Consider the following 18,693-nt stretch of genomic DNA (forward strand, 5'->3'; position numbering starts at 1 on the left):
TCATGGGAAGGACGTCATAGCAGTCTTTACTCTGGAAGGGGTTAGTGACTGGCTGACTCCATGACTAAGCAATTAGCAGCAGCAGCAGCATGCCGTGTCCTGCATATTGTGGAACAGGCAATACTGAACACCACTGAGACCGTGTAAAATGACTCGGCAGCAGTGAAGGGTCTACATGTAATAAGTGGGTGGATTTCTGGCATCAGAAGATAGTAGTTTCCAGTAGATACTTCCAGCGCTAAGACTGCATTGGTGGAGCCAGGTGTGGGTGTGAAAGGGGAACTGGGAATAAGTGGCATTGGAATGATGCCACTGAAATGGTGCAGTTGATCAGGCAGCAGAACGTTCATAGATATATATATATATATATATATATATATCATCACACCAGTTTTCAACCTTTCTCTGTTATTGAATTAATTTTCATTTATTTTATTTTATTTTATTTTATTTTTTCTTGTTTCAGATTTGTCTATAGTCATTGTCTTTTTGCTGCACGTTTAATTTCCTTTTGAAAATACACTATTTGTGCATGTTTTCTTTGTTCCTTTTTGTTTATCCGTTCTGTGGATAGTTTTGTAGGCCATTTCGTTTGACATCACTAAAATGTGAAAATGATCACACACACACACACACACACAAAAAAACAACAAAAAAAAGAGAAAGAGAGATGTTAGATGTAGTTTGAATGGTGGTGAATTCAGCTCGGTGGTGATAGATGTATCTGTCATTATTGTCTCCCTTTCTTTTCCTTTTGTTGTTGTTTTTTTTTATTGGGGGGGGGGGGGGGTTGTTTTTTGTTTTTCTGTTGTTTTTTTGTGTGTTTTTTTGTTGTTTTTTTCTTCACCTTTTTTTTCCCCCTGGCCAGTCAACACCAGTTGCGTCACATTACTATATTTTGCTGAGTTGTGATTATTCATATGATACGTACAGTGTTCAGTCAAAATGAACTATTGATAAGGTGAGGCTAAAGGATCAATCAAACAGTAAAAAGAAATAACTCTCTCCATACACACTTCCAAGTCGATGCGGCTTATGCTTCCGATTTAAGCTTGCATACAATTAACTAATAAATGAAAGAAAAGGTAAATGGAGAGAGTTTCTTCTCTTCACAGTGTTCATTGTTATTTTCTGCGACTGCCTAGCCGTGCACAAGTTGGCATAAATCTGAACAACTCTTCATGTATTCTCTTCTGAGACAGGCGTATATATTGTTTGCACGTGAACGCACGATCACAACCTCCCCACCGAACCCTACCCCTCCCTCCCTCTCCCTGCCCCATCCCACCAATCAGATTATTAAGGTAATTAAGTTGATTTTTTTTTTTGTTACTCAAACCAAAACGTTTGAAACCTTACAACAGAAAAGGATAATGATAATAATAATTGATATTTAAAAAAAGGCTTCTATACAGACGTTCGTCATAATTCATAACACTTAAAACCAAAAAAACATTTTTGATAAAAGTAGGATTGGCATTTCTTTTTTTAAACTGAATAAATACTGCTTTTGTTTGCAACAAAAAATTCCCTTCTGAAAGCTGACCAAATGAGAATATGCCGTCGTTCATACCAACAGAAATGCACACATAGTGTGTCAAAATCTACTCAAACCTGTCAGTGTTTGTTTGGGTTTTTGTTGTTGTTGTCGTTTTTTTAAATATAGTACAGATACAACAATGCATGTTTTATCCACAGGTAAAAAATCCGATTTGGGTTGGCTTCCAGTATTTGTGCATGTTTTTTTCCCAAACATGTTGCGTAACTGCTTACGCTGGAAAAAGCATGAAGGCGTTAAGCAAGTTAGGTGACAAGCGATAGGTGACGTCTAATACATGTGATTCATACATTGTACCCATAATGACTTGCACCAGTTTGGATGAATAAAGATTGGCATGTTTCATTACTTGTTTTCTTGTGTGTGTGTGTGTGTGTGAAGTTCTCACTCTCTCTCTCTCTCTCTGTGAGATGATTTTGAGGAAGCCTGCCATCAACGTGTTGTGTCTGTGTATATGTAAGGGGAAGAGTGTGTCAGTGGATTCCGAATTTACCGTCCAAAAACAATGATGCCACGGTAATTCTTCAGAAACTGCCTTGAAAGAATTTCTAACATTTGCACTGTGTAATTAATTTACACAGGCCAGACTTATTTGATGATAACTGTTCATCATGGATTTCCAAGTGTTTTACATAATCACTTTGAAACAGCGAAAGGCACACATCGGTGTCATGTTGTCAGTGAAACAAAGTTAACAGGATGGAAAGCCCATTGTCTTGATCTGAACATGTAACATGAGAAGTTTTTATTCCTCTAGGAGCAGTGTTTCTTGCTATGTCGTGCAAACGATGCCTTGTGCTGAATCTAACCGTAATGACAGTGTTCAACATGCTTCCAATGGGAAGGAATGACATGTCATCCTACAACTACTACCACCACTACTACTACTACCATGTATCATATCCTATAGCTCTTTCAAAGTGCTTTACAAGTCTACATTAGTCAGACAAAACATACACACTGACACACGTACGCAGACCGGCGTGCATGTATACACAAGCGTGAAAGCCGGGAACGTACATGTGATATATCGAATACAATATGTGGGATGGAGTGCGATTACGTAGACCGCTCGAAAAGTAATGTTTTTAGATTTGACTGAAAAAGATGGTGATTCCAGGTTTAGTTGGAACAGCCAAAGAACTAAAATTTCTTCTGTCGTGTATCTGATGAAATTAGGAAAGCAAGAGATTCTATCAGCAGCAGGGAAGAGCGGGGGGCTTTGCTTGAAAGGTCGGGAAAAAAACTGATGTGCAGTTCCAGAAATTGCATGAATTGAAAACAGAGGCATCACATGAGATACTGTACTTTACTCTCTGTTCAACGGAAAGCTAATGTAATTCTTTAACCTTCGCTGGCTATCGTGGGTCGTACACGACCCAGAAGGGTACAAAAACGCAAATATCTCAGCCAATTCTTAATATTTTTCTACGAAATTTCAGAAATGCTTCCTACAGACCTAAAAGGCCAACTTTTGCCAAAAAATAGAAAAAAAAAATCATTACTTAGTTAATGAGTAATTAAAGATGGCGTTTTAACTACACACGGACGCTTGTGTGTGTCGTGTATGACCCATGCTTTTTAAAGAGGAAAAAACGTGGTCACCCCTCGAAAGCTCGTGTGGGTCATGCACGACCCATACCTTTTTAATAGTGATTTCAGAAGGTTTAATTTGCAATTAGTGAAGGAAAATAAAGAAGTTTTACTTTCAATACCCCCCCCCCCCGTCTCTTTCGCCTGTCTTCAGCTATAACCCCCTTCCATCCCTTTCTCTAACAGCATCTACCTGTGTGACTGAATATCTTTGTGCGTGTATAGGATGCTATGAGTCATCTCTCTCTCTCTCTCTCGCTGTCTGTCTGTCTCTCTCCTCTCTCTCTCTCTCTCTCTATCTATCTATCTCTGTGTGCGTAAGTAGGGTTTGTATGTATGTGTGTGTGTGAGTGTATGCGTGCGTGTGTGTGAATGCGTGAGCATGTGTTTCTTCTGAGTATATGTGTTTGTGTGTGCGTGTGCGAGCGCATGTGTGTGTAATCAGTTGTTACGGTATGTTTTTTCTTTTCTGTATTTTGTTATAAGCTTTGGGTTAATATACAGGTTTTTGTCTCTTTACAAAGTATGGGTCGTGCACGACCCACACAGGCTTTGGAGGAATATACAGGTTTTTGTCTCTTTAAAGGTATGGGTCGTGGACGAACCACTTGAGCTTCCGTGTGTAGTCAAAAGCGACAGCGGTATGGGTCGTGGACGACCCACATGAGCTTCCGTGTGTAGTCAAAAGCGACAGCGGTATGGGTCGTGGACGACCCACATGAGCTTCCGTGTGTAGTCAAAAGCGACAGCGGTATGGGTCGTGGACGACCCACTTGAGCTTCCGTGTGTAGTCAAAAGCGACAGCGGTATGGGTCGTGGACGACCCACTTGAGCTTCCGTGTGTAGTCAAAAGCGACAGCCAGCGAAGGTTAAGAAAGGGGTTACAATGCTGAGAGACTTAAAATAACACTACAGGCAGCTCGTGAACGCACTGTGACACCTGTCGTATGCATCTTCCCCCCCCCCCCCCCCCCCCCCCCCCCACGTTTGATGTTCTCTGTGTCTGGTGTCACTCTCATGCCTTCATCCCGAATCCCCATTATTATGGATTTCAATCCCAGGCTCTTGCCCTGTCTGTCCGAGCACCAGCAGTCCACTGAGAGCTGTCAATGTCCGGTCGTCATGAAGCGTCCACCTACCAAGGGAAGACCCTGCCTTGCTGCTGAGTCATCTCGGTAGCGTTCAGTGGTCTGGTGCGTGTTCTGATTCAACATGTATCTATATGCAAGACACCACTCGTGAATCCAAAGCACAGAAAACATGATCGCATAGTTAGTGTAAAGCAAATGAAGACTGCCACTACACCCCTCCAGCAATAGTTCCCTGAATTCACTAGCACTAAAGATTGCACGGAAACCCCTTAGAAACTTGAGCCTGTAGCACAATCAGCTGTTGTTAAAACCTGGCTGAAGTTAAAACACACACACACACACACACACACACACACACACACATAGGATTGTTTACTTCAGATCAGGTTCGAGCCCACAACTGATATCACCACTGATATTCCGGCACTAACCACTTGACCATGACGGCTGTTCATCAAAACTGCAGCAGCACCAGTGAACTGGAGCTTTGATGTGTCTCATTTTGATGGTACAAGTAGTTTTTTTTTACGTGTTGATTATCGATTACGAAATTTTGTTACAATTAAAATTCATATAATTATTGCATTGTTAATGATCTCACAAACTCACAACCGGCAATGTGCCGCTTATGCGCAGACAACTCAAAATGATCAAGTCTTTATTTCCATTACTTTTAAAAATGTAAAATGAATAAAATTGCGAAATTGCATGTCATTTACTTCACTAGTTAAAATAAGTTACACTTGGCTGCATTCATGGTTGATCACATATTTAGGTCTATCCATAATGAATATCCACCATGGCGTACAGTATCACATGTTTAAGGTTCTCAAAATAAAGACTGGTATACCCGTTGGGTTCTTCTAAACCGTCAAGAAACGCTCACACCTATTCTCTCTCTCTCACGCACTTTCTGTGTGTGTATGTGTTATCACATAAGCTAAGCAGTACCATGCACATAGTCCTTCGAGTCTCGAAGGTCATGACAGGTGACCTTTTCCCTGAAGTCTTGCAGTACGTTAGGAATTCTCACAAACCAAAAAGGCTGGTATTAATTAAGTCACCCTGTCTGAAAAAGTGGAGAAATTATGCCAGGGAGGCAAGGTATGGAGAAAAAAAAATCACTGATGATAAGGTGTTCCTGTGTGCTCAGTGGTCATCGGAGTCTGGGTTGAGGACGTCCACGACGTCCACAAGGTGAGGTCTGTCCACGGGCAGTTCATCCATGCAGCGGCTGCTGACCTCCTTCAGCAAGTGCAGGTGGGCCAGGCGGTTGATCTGGTCCAGCAGGTAGCCCAGGCTGTACACGTCCGACATGGGGGAGGTGTAGGCACCGGCTCTCACCTACAAGCAACACTCACAGCTTCAGCCACTGGTAGCCAACTGGGATACTATAAGAGTACAAACTACTCAATCTATCAGGAACAATCCCTTGCGCCCACTCATTCATGACACAAGCTATCATCAGGCACAACCCCTTACCCCTGTTCAATCACGCCACTGACAAGCGACTATCAGGAACAATACCTTGTGCCTGTTCAGTGACCTACTGACCAGCTATCATCGGGAACAATCCCTTGTGTCTGCTCAACCACGCCACTGACAAGCTATCATCAGGAACAATCCCTTGCGCCTGCTCAATCACGTCACTGACAAGCTATCACCAGGAACAATCCCTTGCGCCTGCTTATTCACACCAATGACAAGCTGTCAAGCACAAATCCCCTGCGCCTGCACAATCACGCCACAAGCTATCATCAAGCACAATCCCTTGTGCATGCTCAATCACGCCAAAGCTATCATCGGGCATAATCCTTTGCGCATGCTCACTCACGCCAAAGCTATCATCAGGCACAATCCCTTGAGCCTGCTCAATCACGCCACTGGCAAGCTACTATCAGGAACAATCCCTTGCGCCTGCTCAATCACGCCACTGACAAGCTATCATTGAGCACAATCCCTTGCGCCTGCTCAATCACGCCACTGGCAAGCTACTATCAGGAACAATCCCTTGCGCCCACTCATTCATGACACAAGCTATCATCAGGCACAATCCCTTGCACCTGCTCAATCACGCCACTGACAAGCTATCATCAGTCTCAATCCCTTGAGCCTGCTCAATCACGCCACTGACAAGCTATCATCAGGAACAATCCCTTGCGCCTGCTCAATCACGTCACTGACAAGCTATCATCAGGAACAATCCCTTGCGCCTGCTCAATCACGCCACTGACAAGCTGTCAAGCAAAAATCCCCTGCACCAGCTCAATCACGCCATGAGCTATCATCAGTCACAATCCCTTGAGCCTGCTCAATCACGCCACTGACAAGCTATCATCAGTCTCAATCCCTTGAGCCTGCTCAATCACGCCACTGATAAGCTATCATCAGGAACAATCCCTTGCGCCTGCTCAATCACGTCACTGACAAGCTATCACCAGGAACAATCCCTTGTGCCTGCTTATTCACACCAATGACAAGCTGTCAAGCAAAAATCCCCTGCACCAGCTCAATCACGCCATGAGCTATCATCAGGCACAATCCCTTGAGCCTGTTCAACCACGCCACTGACAAGCTATCACCAGGAACAATCCTTTGTGCCTGCTCAACCACGCCACTGACAAGCTATCACCAGGAACAATCCCTTGAGCCTGCTCAACCACGCCACTGACAAGCTATCACCAGGAACAATCCCTTGAGCCTGCTCAATCACGCCACTCACAAGCTATCACCAGGAACAATCCCCTGTGTCTGCTCAACCACGCCACTGACAAGCTATCACCAGGAACAATCCTTTGTGCCTGCTCAACCACGCCACTGACAAGCTATCACCAGGAACAATCCCTTGAGCCTGCTCAACCACGCCACTGACAAGCTATCACCAGGAACAATCCCTTGAGCCTGCTCAATCACGCTACTCACAAGCTATCACCAGGAACAATCCCCTGTGTCTGCTCAACCACGCCACTGACAAGCTATCACCAGGAACAATCCCTTGCGCCTGCTCAATCACGTCACTGACAAGCTGTCAAGCAAAAATCCCCTGCACCAGCTCAATCACGCCATGAGCTATCATCAGTCACAATCCCTTGAGCCTGCTCAATCACGCCACTGACAAGCTATCATCAGTCTCAATCCCTTGAGCCTGCTCAATCACGCCACTGACAAGCTATCATCAGGAACAATCCCTTGCGCCTGCTCAATCACGTCACTGACAAGCTATCATCAGGAACAATCCCTTGCGCCTGCTTATTCACACCAATGACAAGCTGTCAAGCAAAAATCCCCTGCACCAGCTCAATCACGCCATGAGCTATCATCAGGCACAATCCCTTGAGCCTGTTCAACCACGCCACTGACAAGCTATCACCAGGAACAATCCTTTGTGCCTGCTCAACCACGCCACTGACAAGCTATCACCAGGAACAATCCCTTGAGCCTGCTCAACCACGCCACTGACAAGCTATCACCAGGAACAATCCCTTGAGCCTGCTCAATCACGCCACTCACAAACTATCACCAGGAACAATCCCTTGTGCCTGCTCAATCACGCCACTGACAAGCTTTCAGGCAAAAATCCCCTGCGCCAGCTCAATCACGCCACGAGCTACCATCAGGCACAATCTCTTGCGCCTGCTTGATCAGGAGTGCTTAAAGTGATTGAGGTCTAGAGGTCCTACTGGTAACGTGTCCACCTAGGAAGCGAGATAATCCGAGTGGGCTGGTTCGAATCACGGCTCAGCCGCCGATATTTTCTCCCCTTCCACTAGACCTTGAGTGGTGGTCTGGACGCTAGTCATTCAGATGAGACGATGAACCAAGGTGCCGTGTGCAGCACGCACTTAGCGCACGTAAAAGAACCCACGGCAACAAAAGGGTTGTTCCTGGCAAAATTCTGTAGAAAAATCTACTTCGATAGGAAAAACAAATAAAACTGCATGCGGGAAAAAATACAAAAAATATGGGTGGCGCTGTAGTGTAGTGACGTGCTCTCCCTGGGGAGAGCAGCACGGATTTCACACAGAGAAATCTGTTGTGACAAAAAGAGAAATGCAATGCAATACAATAATCACGCCACGAGCTATCATCAGGCACAATCCATATGGCGCCGCCAAAGCTGCCAGACTCACCTCTGGTGACAGGAAGTTGAACTTGGACATCTGGTCCTCAGGCAGGCGGAAGTTGAGCCCCTTGCGGTAGGTGGCCATGCCCAGGTCAATGTATTTGATCACCTTCCTCTCCCGCCGCAAGTCAATCAGCACATTGTCCCCCTGAACAGTTCGTCCCGATAGTCCGTCACATCACCTGACAGTTTCTGGGATTTATTTCTCTGTTCGTCTTCTATCAGGTGCCCCTTGGCAGACTCAGTTTGGCTTCAGTCGGACTTCTGATCTACTGTCAACCAGTGAAACGACTCGAAGTAGATGCTAACGTGGCTATAGCCTTGTGGCAGCCTTAGTGGTCAGCGAGGCTCTAAGCACTATGATTTGATTTGATTTGATCCAGTGATCAGGTTCGAGGCCCAGTTTCGGCATGGTGGTGTGCCCTTACTGTGAATTTCCTCACTCTACCCTGGTGTGAATGGTTACCTGACTCTGTTCCTACGCTGGGTCCTAATCACAAACGTCGAATATCTATTCACTGTCCCTTTAGCCACAAAAGGCTATGGGGCATTTAAATTCAACTAAAAAAAACCCAACAAACCCAAAAAACAAAAACAAAAACCCAAAAAACAAAACAGACAAACAAAAAAAATCTTGTGCCTATGCGATAATCACCACTGGATGCCGATAGCTTGCGGTTTTCTGCCTAAGCCCTACTCAGAAGGACGACATTTAGTTGTTCAAAACAGTATATGGCCCGGTTTAAGTGAACATGTAACAGTGATTAAAATAGTATATAGTCATACCTTGTTTCACTTGAAAAAAAAAGGGGGAAAAAGAGAAAACGGTAATACATGACATTTTTTCTAAAGTGCTTCGCTGCAGATTCAACAGACATACACACATACATAAAAATGCATCATCGCTAAAACAAAAGAAAAGAGGCAAGGCCTTCAAGACTCACTTGTGATACACTTAAAAAAAATATCCAATAGTTAAAATGTGTTCTGTATTTGTTATTATAAAGCTTCGGGTTAAAAAAAAAAGAAAAGAAAAGTCCTAACCAGATTCGAACCCCGCGTGTTCGGGTGAGAAGAAACTGTCTTACCCATTACACTATCGTGGATCCTTAACTGACATTCTAAAACTTAATATTTAAACATACTTTTTTAAAGGGCGATAAATCGATTGAGGTATTCGCAGTGTGAACGCTGTTTAAATCATATTATTCTGGTGTATCTTGGGCATTCAAAATCTTTAAGGGCAATAAAAAAAAAAAAAATTCTTTTTTAAGTCCGCGGTAAAGGAGACGCGGCTATTGCCACAACCACACTGCAACATTGAGCCGTTTTCTCTAGATCTAGATAGATGTGCAAGTTTAGTTACACCCGGTTGACACGGTCGATTCAATTTCTCTTTTATGTTCATTATAGTTTTATAGTTTTAAAGTTGATATGAAAATTTAGTATTTTGTTAAACTAATAACATGTAGAGCCAAGTACAAGTACTTCTAAACGTCGTATGAAGTGAAAAGGACTTCATTTTGAGACTGGAAATTTTTTCGTTTCATCAATTCAAGGGTATTAACTCGCATGGTTTACAATTTTTAACTGTGAATTCCGACTGATTCTGTGGATATTTTTATGGCAGTTTGGGGCATAATCCAGTAAGTGATGAGGCGTTCACAAATCTTTCTCTGAATAAATACTTAACCATCTCCTTCTCCAACTTTCCATCACATGTTATCATGTATTGTCCATTGAATATAGGATTGAACGGGCAGGTCAACAACTTGAAACAAAATGGCGTCGTTCGCGTTCACGAAGAATATGAGCACGCGCTTTGAATGTGTATAAATATGTGTACGCAACTGATTTTTGCCCATGACCTTCAGGGCTCAGCCAATAGACCTATAAAGTCCACTCATCGTATTATTTTAGTATTTTCCGAAAAAGACCACTTGGGCGAATGAACATAGTGAAAGCCCTATAAACTGAGAGTAAAACACACATGCTTTTTATGTATTGAGTATAATTTTAAAATGTAATGTTTAAGATGAGAAAGATCAGTTTAAAGCAAATTAAAGTCCCCTTACATTAATTACAGATTAATTTCCCTTTTTTACTATCTGCACTAAAACGTTTGCAAAATAAATATAACTTCTATGCTTAGCAAAAGAAGTTCCTGTTTGAACAAAAAATAAAAAAAAAAAAAAAATAATGACTGCTTTTGTTGTTGTGTCGGAATATCAGATCAAAGTGCCAAGTTTAGAGAATAAAAAAAATATAAATATAACAGTAAATGCAGTTTGCATATAATTTGGCTTCTTTTTTTATTTTTTTGTGCCCATCCCAGAGGTGCAATATTGTTTTAAACAAGATGACTGGAAGGAACTGAATTTTTCCTATTTTTATGCCTAATTTGGTGTCAACTGACAAAGTGTTTGCAGAGAAAATGTCAATGTTAAAGTTTACCATGGACACACACACACACACACACACACACACACACGGACAACCGAACACTGGGTTAAAACATAGACTCACTTTGTTTACACAAGTGAGTCAAAAATCATAGTAAAACACTGTTAACAAGAACACACACACACACACACACACACAAAGACAACCGAACACCGTGTTAAAACATAGACTTACTTTGTTTATACAAGTGAGTCAAAAATTATTGTAAAACACTGTTAACAAGAACACACACACACACACACACACACACACACACACACGCATGCTTTAAATCGTTGCATATGCAATGTAGTAATCTCGTGATTCATATTTGTCTGATTCGAACCTTTTTTTTTCCTGATATCCTCATGTATGACTGATAATGTGTCTGACTCGGTTGTTTTCTTCTCTCCTTCCCTTTTTCTGTCCCTTCCACTCACTTTTCCTTATGACTTTTTTTTTTGTCCCTCTCTCTCTCTTTCAGTCTCTCTCTACCTATCTCTTAACCCCCCACCCCCACCCTCCATTCTACTCTCACCCTCTCTCTCCCTCTCACCCTACCCCCCCCCCCCTCCCCTCGCCCCTCCACACTCTCTCATGCCTGCTCACTGGCACGTGACTGAGTCTGACCTTGAGATCGTTGAGCAGCACGTGCCGCTCGTGGATGAGGAAGAGTCCACGCGCCAGCTGCCACGCCACGTCCTGCCACGCCTTCGCGGGCAGCTGCTCCTTGTTCACTAAAACTGTGTGCAGGGTCCGGCCTGGAGCGCGCGCGCGTGACACACACACACACACACACACACACACACACCACACATGCACATGCCCACTCAACACACACACACACACACACACACGCATACACACGCGCGCACACACACACACGTACATATACAGACGCGCGCGCGCACACACACACACACACACACACACACACATGCGCTCGCATAGCATGCAATTAGTAGTGCAGGGGCTTTTTGTTTGTGTACAGTATTGACGGCACATATACCCGGGTTCACACACACACACACACACACACACACAGAGTTGTCAGACATTGTACATGTTGCTTTTTGGGGGGCTGTTGACTTTGGCGTAGCACTGCTGTCTCATTTGGAAGAAAAAAAAATTGTGGGGGCTAAACAAATTCTGGTGGGGTTTTGCTGAAGAGGTTATTATTATTATTATTTATTTATTTATTTAGATACCGGAAGGGTTACCGTTAAGTATGGGCGGTTTGCCTGAATCTCAGTTTTCAGTGGTGATGGTATCAGTGCAAGAAATGCGACTGACATGTTCGACGGCTTCTTACACAAGATGCATGAATGGATGGACGGATGGACATCTGCTTTTTTTTTTTTTTTAGCAGGTGAATTAAGAAAATGTACTACTACAATACTACAATCCTCCTCCTCCCCATCATCCTCCCCATCCCTCCCCCCTCCTCCTCCTCATCATCATCACGGCTGCAATCGCCGAGTGGTTAAAGCTCTGGACTTTCAATCTGAAGGTCCTGGGTTGAATATCGGTAACGGTGCCTGGAGGGTAAAGGGCGGATATTTTTCCGATCTCCCAGGTCAACATAATTATGTGCAGGCCTGCTTGTGCCTGAACCCCTTCGTGTGTATACGCACGCAGAAGAAAAAATACGCACGTTAAAGATCTTGTAATCAATGTCAGCATTCGGTGGGTTATGGAAACAAGAACATACCCAGGATGCACGCCCCTGAAAACGGGGTAAGGCTGCCTACACGGCGAAGTAAATAAATGAAACGGTCATACACGTAAAATATTATACGTCTGTCTGAGTGCGTATGTGTGCGTGCCTGTCGAAATCTGATTAAATGACACAGATAACGCCACAACGATGAGCGCCCAATGGCAGCCGTCAGTCCGACGGCTCTACCCAGGTAGACAGCCTGCTGTGCAAATGACCCTGACTTGAAAAGCGCGTAGAGTTTGGTCTCCGACCGATAATAGATAAGTATCCATATCATTCATCATTCATTCGTTCATCAGGAGTCCAGACTATGCTAACAAAGACCAGAAAGCTAATCGCCGTGTCCAAGGCTTGCCTACCCTGAGCGAAGTACTGCTGAATAAGGGAGAAATAGTCCTCCTGGTAGCGCCTCTTAAGCAGGCCGTAGAAGTGGGGAATGACGCCCGTATCCTGCAGGTAGCACAGCATCCGCGCCTCGTGCACGATCAGGTCCCAGCTGGTGGAGTCCGTGAAAAAGTCCTGCCATGCAGACAGCACCAGAGAGCTTTACATTTACTGTCAGCAACGAGAGGTAACATTTCACTGTCAGCCACGTGGGGTGACGTTCACTGTCAGCAACAAGGGATGGCATTCACTGTCACCAACAAGTAGCTGCATTCACATCCACTGTCAGCAACAGGGAGCTATATTTACTGTCAGCAACAGGGAGCAACATTCACTGTCAGCAACAAGGGATGGCATCCACTGTCACCAGCAGGGAGCTACGTTCACTGTCAGCAACAGGAAGTGACATTTACTGTCAGCAACAGGAAGATACATTCACTGTCAGCAACAGGGAGTGACATTCTCTGTCAGCAACAGGGAGCTGCATCCACTGTCAGCAACAGGGAGTGACATTCTCTGTCAACAACAAGGGGTAGCATTCATTGTCAGCAAAAAGAATCTACATTTACTATCAGCAACGAGGGGTGACATTCACAGTCAGCAACAAGGAGCTACATCCACTGTCAGCAACAGGAAGCACATTACCGTCAACAAGGTATACATTCCCGTCACCAATAATCAAGGAACTATATTACTGTCAACAAGAATTCAGAATCAGTTTCTCATAGAAGCGTCACTGCTTTCGGGGAAAAAAATCATGATTATATGCTACACTGCATCTGCTAGACAGATGCCTGACAGCAGCATAACCCAACGCGCTAGTTAGGCCTTGAGTGCATGAATACAGTACATGTATAATATCATATCTGTGTACCTATCAGAGTCTGAGAGTGGATTTCCTATGCACAATTTTATCCAAAGGGCAGCGCTTATGGTGTACACGGGACCTCGGTTCATCGTCTCATAAGAATAGCTAGACACTCAGTTTGATTTTCCAGTCAAACTTGGGAGACAGGGCAAAACTCAGACCCCCACGAAAACTGTATTCGTAGATAAACGTCTTAACCATTCTGCCACATTCCACACTCTCCAACAAGAATTAACTCTCTCCATACGAACGGCGAAAGAGACGACGTTAACAGCGTTTCACCCCAATTACCATCATCAAAATATTGCAAGCGGAAGGCTCTTATACTGAAGAGGTGAATGTTGACAAAGAATACCACAATTCTGACGACGAAAGCTAAAGGTTCCATCATTCAGACACCCACTGGACATCCGAGGGGTCTGTGTAGAGGAGAAGAGAGGACTGGCCGTACTGAGTGAGTTAAATGTTACGATCAGCAAGGAGCTAAATTGCCGTCAGCAACAAAAAGCTGCAGTGCCAGCAAAAAAGAATTAAGGAGCTACATCATGTCATCAACAATTAAGGAGCTATATCAAAGAAAAAATTTCTGTCAAAAACAATGAGCTACAGTCAGACATGGTAAAAATTAGCACTTGATGGAGTCTCCCGTCGCACCTACGGATGAGTAGGCAGGCAGGCATATCTGTCAGTGTGTCTCCTCATATGGGAGAAGAGGCCGATTCTGGATGCGCAGCACTTCCCACAGGTGTTGCAAGAACGTCTCCAGAAGTTCAGCCTGCTTCCTTCGCTCACGCTTCTCCTTAATGGCCAGCGTTCTCTTGTTTTCAAACGTCTTCATGCCACTAGAGCACAGCATCCTCCAGCGATCAAGGGCATCAGTTTCCCAGGAAGTGATGTCTATGTCACAGGCTTTGAGGTTTGTCTTCAAGGTGTCCTTGAAGCGCTTGTAGGGTCTTCCAAGTTCGCGATGGCCTTCCTTCAGCTGGCCATACAAAAGCATCTTCGGGATCCTGCTGTCTGTCATGCGGACAACGTGTCCTGTCCAGCGTAGCTGGCACTGGATCAGCAGGCTTTCGATGCTGGGAAGGCCACTCCTCTCTAGGACCTGGAGGTCGGAGACCCTGTCTTGCCACTTTATGCCGAGGATTTTCGTAGGCATTTCTGGTGAAACTGCTCAAGTTGTTGAATGTGACGACGATACGTCGTCCATGTTTGACAGCAGTACAACAAGGTGGTCAGCATAACAGCTCTGTAGGTTTTGATTTTAGTGCTGAGCCTGATGCCTTTGTTGTTCCACAGACTGTTGTTGAGTCTGCCAAAGGCGGAGCTGGCCTTGGCGATGCGCAGCGTCACTTCTGCATCAAGGGCTCCGTTGCTGCATAGGGTGCTGCCCAAGCAAAACTTGTCGACTGACTTGATCTCTGTGTCATTGATCTTGACTGCAGGTGGGGGGTGGTGGGGGAGGCACTGGCGTTCTGTGAGCTAGCTGGATGGTACATGGACTCGGTCTTGCTGAGGCTGATGGTGTGTCCAAAGCGCCTGCAGGAGGTTGAGAACCTGTCCATAATGAACTGCATGTCCTCATGTGTGTGTGCAGCAGGCATGCAGTCATCAGCGAAGAGGAACTCTCTCAACAGTGCCTCAAACACCCTAGACCTGGCATGGAGTCGCCGCAAGTTGAAAAGTTTGCCATCTGTGTGAAACTGAATGTAGATGCCCCAGTACAGTCTTGGAAGGCAGCGATCAGCATGGCAGAGAAGAGAATGGAGAACAGTGTGGGTGCCAGGATGCAGCCTGCTTCACTCCATTTACCACAGGGAATGGATTTTCCTGTACTCTCGCCTGCATGCTGTCATGGAATGACGCAATCAGCTGGATTAGGCTCTCTCGGCAGCTGAACTTTAGGAGGATCTTCCACAGATCACGGCGGTTCACCATGGTGAAGGCCTTAGTCAGGTCTACAAAGACCATGTGGAGCTCCGTGTTCTGTGCACGGCACTTCTCTTGCATCTGGCGTACAGCAAACACCATGTCACATGTTCCCCTGCCTGAGCGGAAGCTGCACTGTGCTTCAGGGATGACTGTGTTGGACACAAGGTCAACCAGTCTGTTCAGTATGATGCAGGCGAAGATCTTGCCGGCGATGCAGAGGAGAGAGATTCCACGGTGGTTATCGCAGGATATTTTATCTCCCTTCCGTTTGTAAATGTGGACAATTGAAGCATCCTTGAAATCCTGGGGGACCACCCCTCTCTCCCAGATATACTGGAACAGGGTGGTCAGCTTGTCTGTCAGCACCTCGCCTCCATACTTGTAGATGTCAGCCTGGATTCCATCCGCTTCTGGTGCTTTTCCTGACGTTGTCAGCTTCAGGGCCTTCCGGGTCTTGGCCTTGGTGGGAGGGGCAGCCAGCAAGTCATTGACTGGTGGCTGTGGGAGAGCTGCAATTACCTCGTCAGATACGGACGAGTCCCTGTTGAGGAGGGTGTTGAAGTGCTCTGCCCAGCAGGCAAGGATGTCTTTCCTGTCAGTCAGGAGGGTGGTCTTGTCCAAGGCTCGGACAGGGGTTGATCCTGTGACTCTCAGCCCATACACAGCTCGGAGACCAACATGGAAGGTCTTCATGTTGTGAGCATCAGCAGCGGACTGAAGCTCTTCGGACTTTCTCTCCCACCAGGTGTTCTTCATCTCACGCAGCCTCTTCTGTACGAGTTGCTTGGTTTGCAAGAACTGGTTCTTCCTCCTCTGGCAGTCTTTATAAAAAATGTGATCCTGATGCCGTATATGCGGTGTGCTCAGGAGCTTGGAGATTCCAGAGTCGTTCTCATCAAATCAGTCTTTGTGGCTCCTCTGTACAAAGCCGAGTATGTCAGCTGCTGATGTGTCCACACAGCATTTCTAAAAGTGTTCCATGCCTCTTCTTCATCAGTCGATGCAGAAATTTATTGGAGAGCTGCTTGGATCTGCTGCTGCAGCACGTCCTTGGTGATAGGAGGGGGTGGATGTTCAGCTTCCTAGGGGGTTTCTGCCTGGCTGGTTGGAGCTTGCATGCAAGTCTGATGTTCATCTTGCTGCGTACCAGGCGATGGTCCAACAGACTGCTAATCTCATGCAGCATGTAATGGAAACATCGCCTTTGTCCCTCTGCCGGACAATCATATTTGTATTTGTATTTCTTTTTATCACAACAGATTTCTCTGTGTGAAATTCGGGCTGCTCTCCCCAGTGAGAGCAGCAGAGCACGTCGCTATAATACAGTGCCCCCCCCCCCCCCCCCTTTTTTTTTTGTATTTTTTCCTGCATGCAGTTTTCTTTGTTTTTCCTATCGAAGTGGACTTTTCTACATAATTTGGCCAGGAACAACCCTTCTGTTGCCGTGGGTTCTTTTACGTGTGTTAATTGCATGCTGCACATGGGACCTCAGTTTATCATCTCATCCAAATGACTAGCGTCCAGACCACCACTCAAGGTCCAGTGGAGGGGGAGAAAATATCGGCAGCTGAGCCGTGATTCGAACCAGCCCACTCAGATTCTCTCACTTCCTGGGCGGACGTTTTACGTCTAGGCCATCACTCCACAAAGAAAGGAATTTGTCAATATACTTGTACAAGGTATTACATCTAAGATCTGTTGCAACTTCATGTTTTCTTCTCTGTTTTTTTGTTTGTTTGTTTGGTTGGTTGGTTGGTTTTTCAATGACTGTGCTTGTTTGTGTATTTGTATGTGTATATATAGTCCAGCATGTGCCATTGCTTGGAGCTGGGTGCATCCATGTGTTCTTGTACTTGTCCGCTTGTTGAAAGAGGGTGTTGGTGATGGTCAGTCCATGCTGCGCGCAGAGCAAGAGCAAGAGCAGTCTGTTGGAGTTGCACTTGCCAGTGCCATGCTGTCCTAGGACTTTTGGCCACGAAGAGAAGTCCACGCAGACACGGGCATTGAAATCCCCAAGTATGATCAGCCTGTCCTTTCTGTCTGCCGCTGAAATGGTGCGGCTGAGCTCCTCATAGAAAACTTCTTTGATATCATCAGGGTTCAGGGTTCGTCATCGTTGGGGCATAGCAGCTGATGACTGGAGAAGCGATCTTCAGACAGCTTCAGACGCAGGGTCATCAGCCTATCGTTTATCCCATGTGGAAGGCTGTCAAGCTGTCGTGCAAGTCTGGTTCATATGGCAAAGCCCACGCCTGAGGTTCTTGGGGTGCCATCTGGCTTCCCAATGCAGTGGAAGGTGTAGCCCCCTCCAGCTTCCTCCAGCTGGGTTTCACCGGCAAACCTGGTTTCGCTAAGGGCTGCTATGTCCACTTGGTAGCGATCAAGCATTCTAGCAATGAGTGTTGTGTGCCTTTTTGGTCTGTTGTCTCTGACTAAAAGGGTGCGAACATTCCAGGCACCCACAGTCAGGGCATGACTCCTGGTTCTTTTCTTCAGTTTTCGACCGCTAGTGTTGGATGTCCAAGTAGGTGCAGTTTCCGACTAGGTATTAGGCGAGGCAGGCTTTGTTTAGGGATCCTTGTATCTCCCCTTCCCCATGTGGGGAGAGCACTGCTGTCCCTAAAAAGGGCTGCTCTGACACTGTGGGAGGTTATGGGTGCTGCATCTGCTCCACTCTATGGTGACGACCATCACCCCACAGCCGCCTGTGTGCAGAGTCGTGACTAGGAACTGCCAGCAGCATCTTCTGCCTTGCCCCGTTACCACTTCTCCATCGCCACAGGGCTTGGGAAAGCTGGGTGTTGAAGGGTTAGCTCGTCGTTCCGACATTAGCCTGGTTGCCTGACCAGCACAGATGACTTTTTTTTAGTGAAGAGTTGTGCAGTCCCTTCCCCACTCTCTTGCCTACCGACGCTCACAGTCCCACAGGTGCAGATACTGCCACGTGTAGGACGGCCTCGGTAGGTGCAGGTTTTTTCTTCA

The 18,693-nt window shown here is 45.5% G+C and overlaps 1 protein-coding gene across 1 annotated transcript in view; it reads right to left on the reverse strand.

Annotated features, from left to right (window-relative positions):
- Positions 1-4,658: 4,658 nt before the first annotated feature.
- The window catches only part of LOC143287709 (uncharacterized), a 29,052-nt gene continuing 15,017 nt past the window's right edge, over positions 4,659-18,693 (reverse strand). The window contains exons 3-6 of the mRNA XM_076595926.1: positions 12,887-13,046; positions 11,438-11,568; positions 8,373-8,513; positions 4,659-5,586 (exon numbers count right to left, since the gene is read on the reverse strand). Of these exons, the coding sequence (XP_076452041.1) occupies positions 5,392-5,586; positions 8,373-8,513; positions 11,438-11,568; positions 12,887-13,046 (627 nt within the window). The 3' untranslated portion in view covers positions 4,659-5,391. The remainder of the gene's footprint in view (positions 5,587-8,372; positions 8,514-11,437; positions 11,569-12,886; positions 13,047-18,693) is intronic.

Source organism: Babylonia areolata, chromosome 11 (assembly GCF_041734735.1).
Source record: "Babylonia areolata isolate BAREFJ2019XMU chromosome 11, ASM4173473v1, whole genome shotgun sequence".
NCBI classification, from domain to species: domain Eukaryota; kingdom Metazoa; phylum Mollusca; class Gastropoda; order Neogastropoda; family Buccinidae; genus Babylonia; species Babylonia areolata.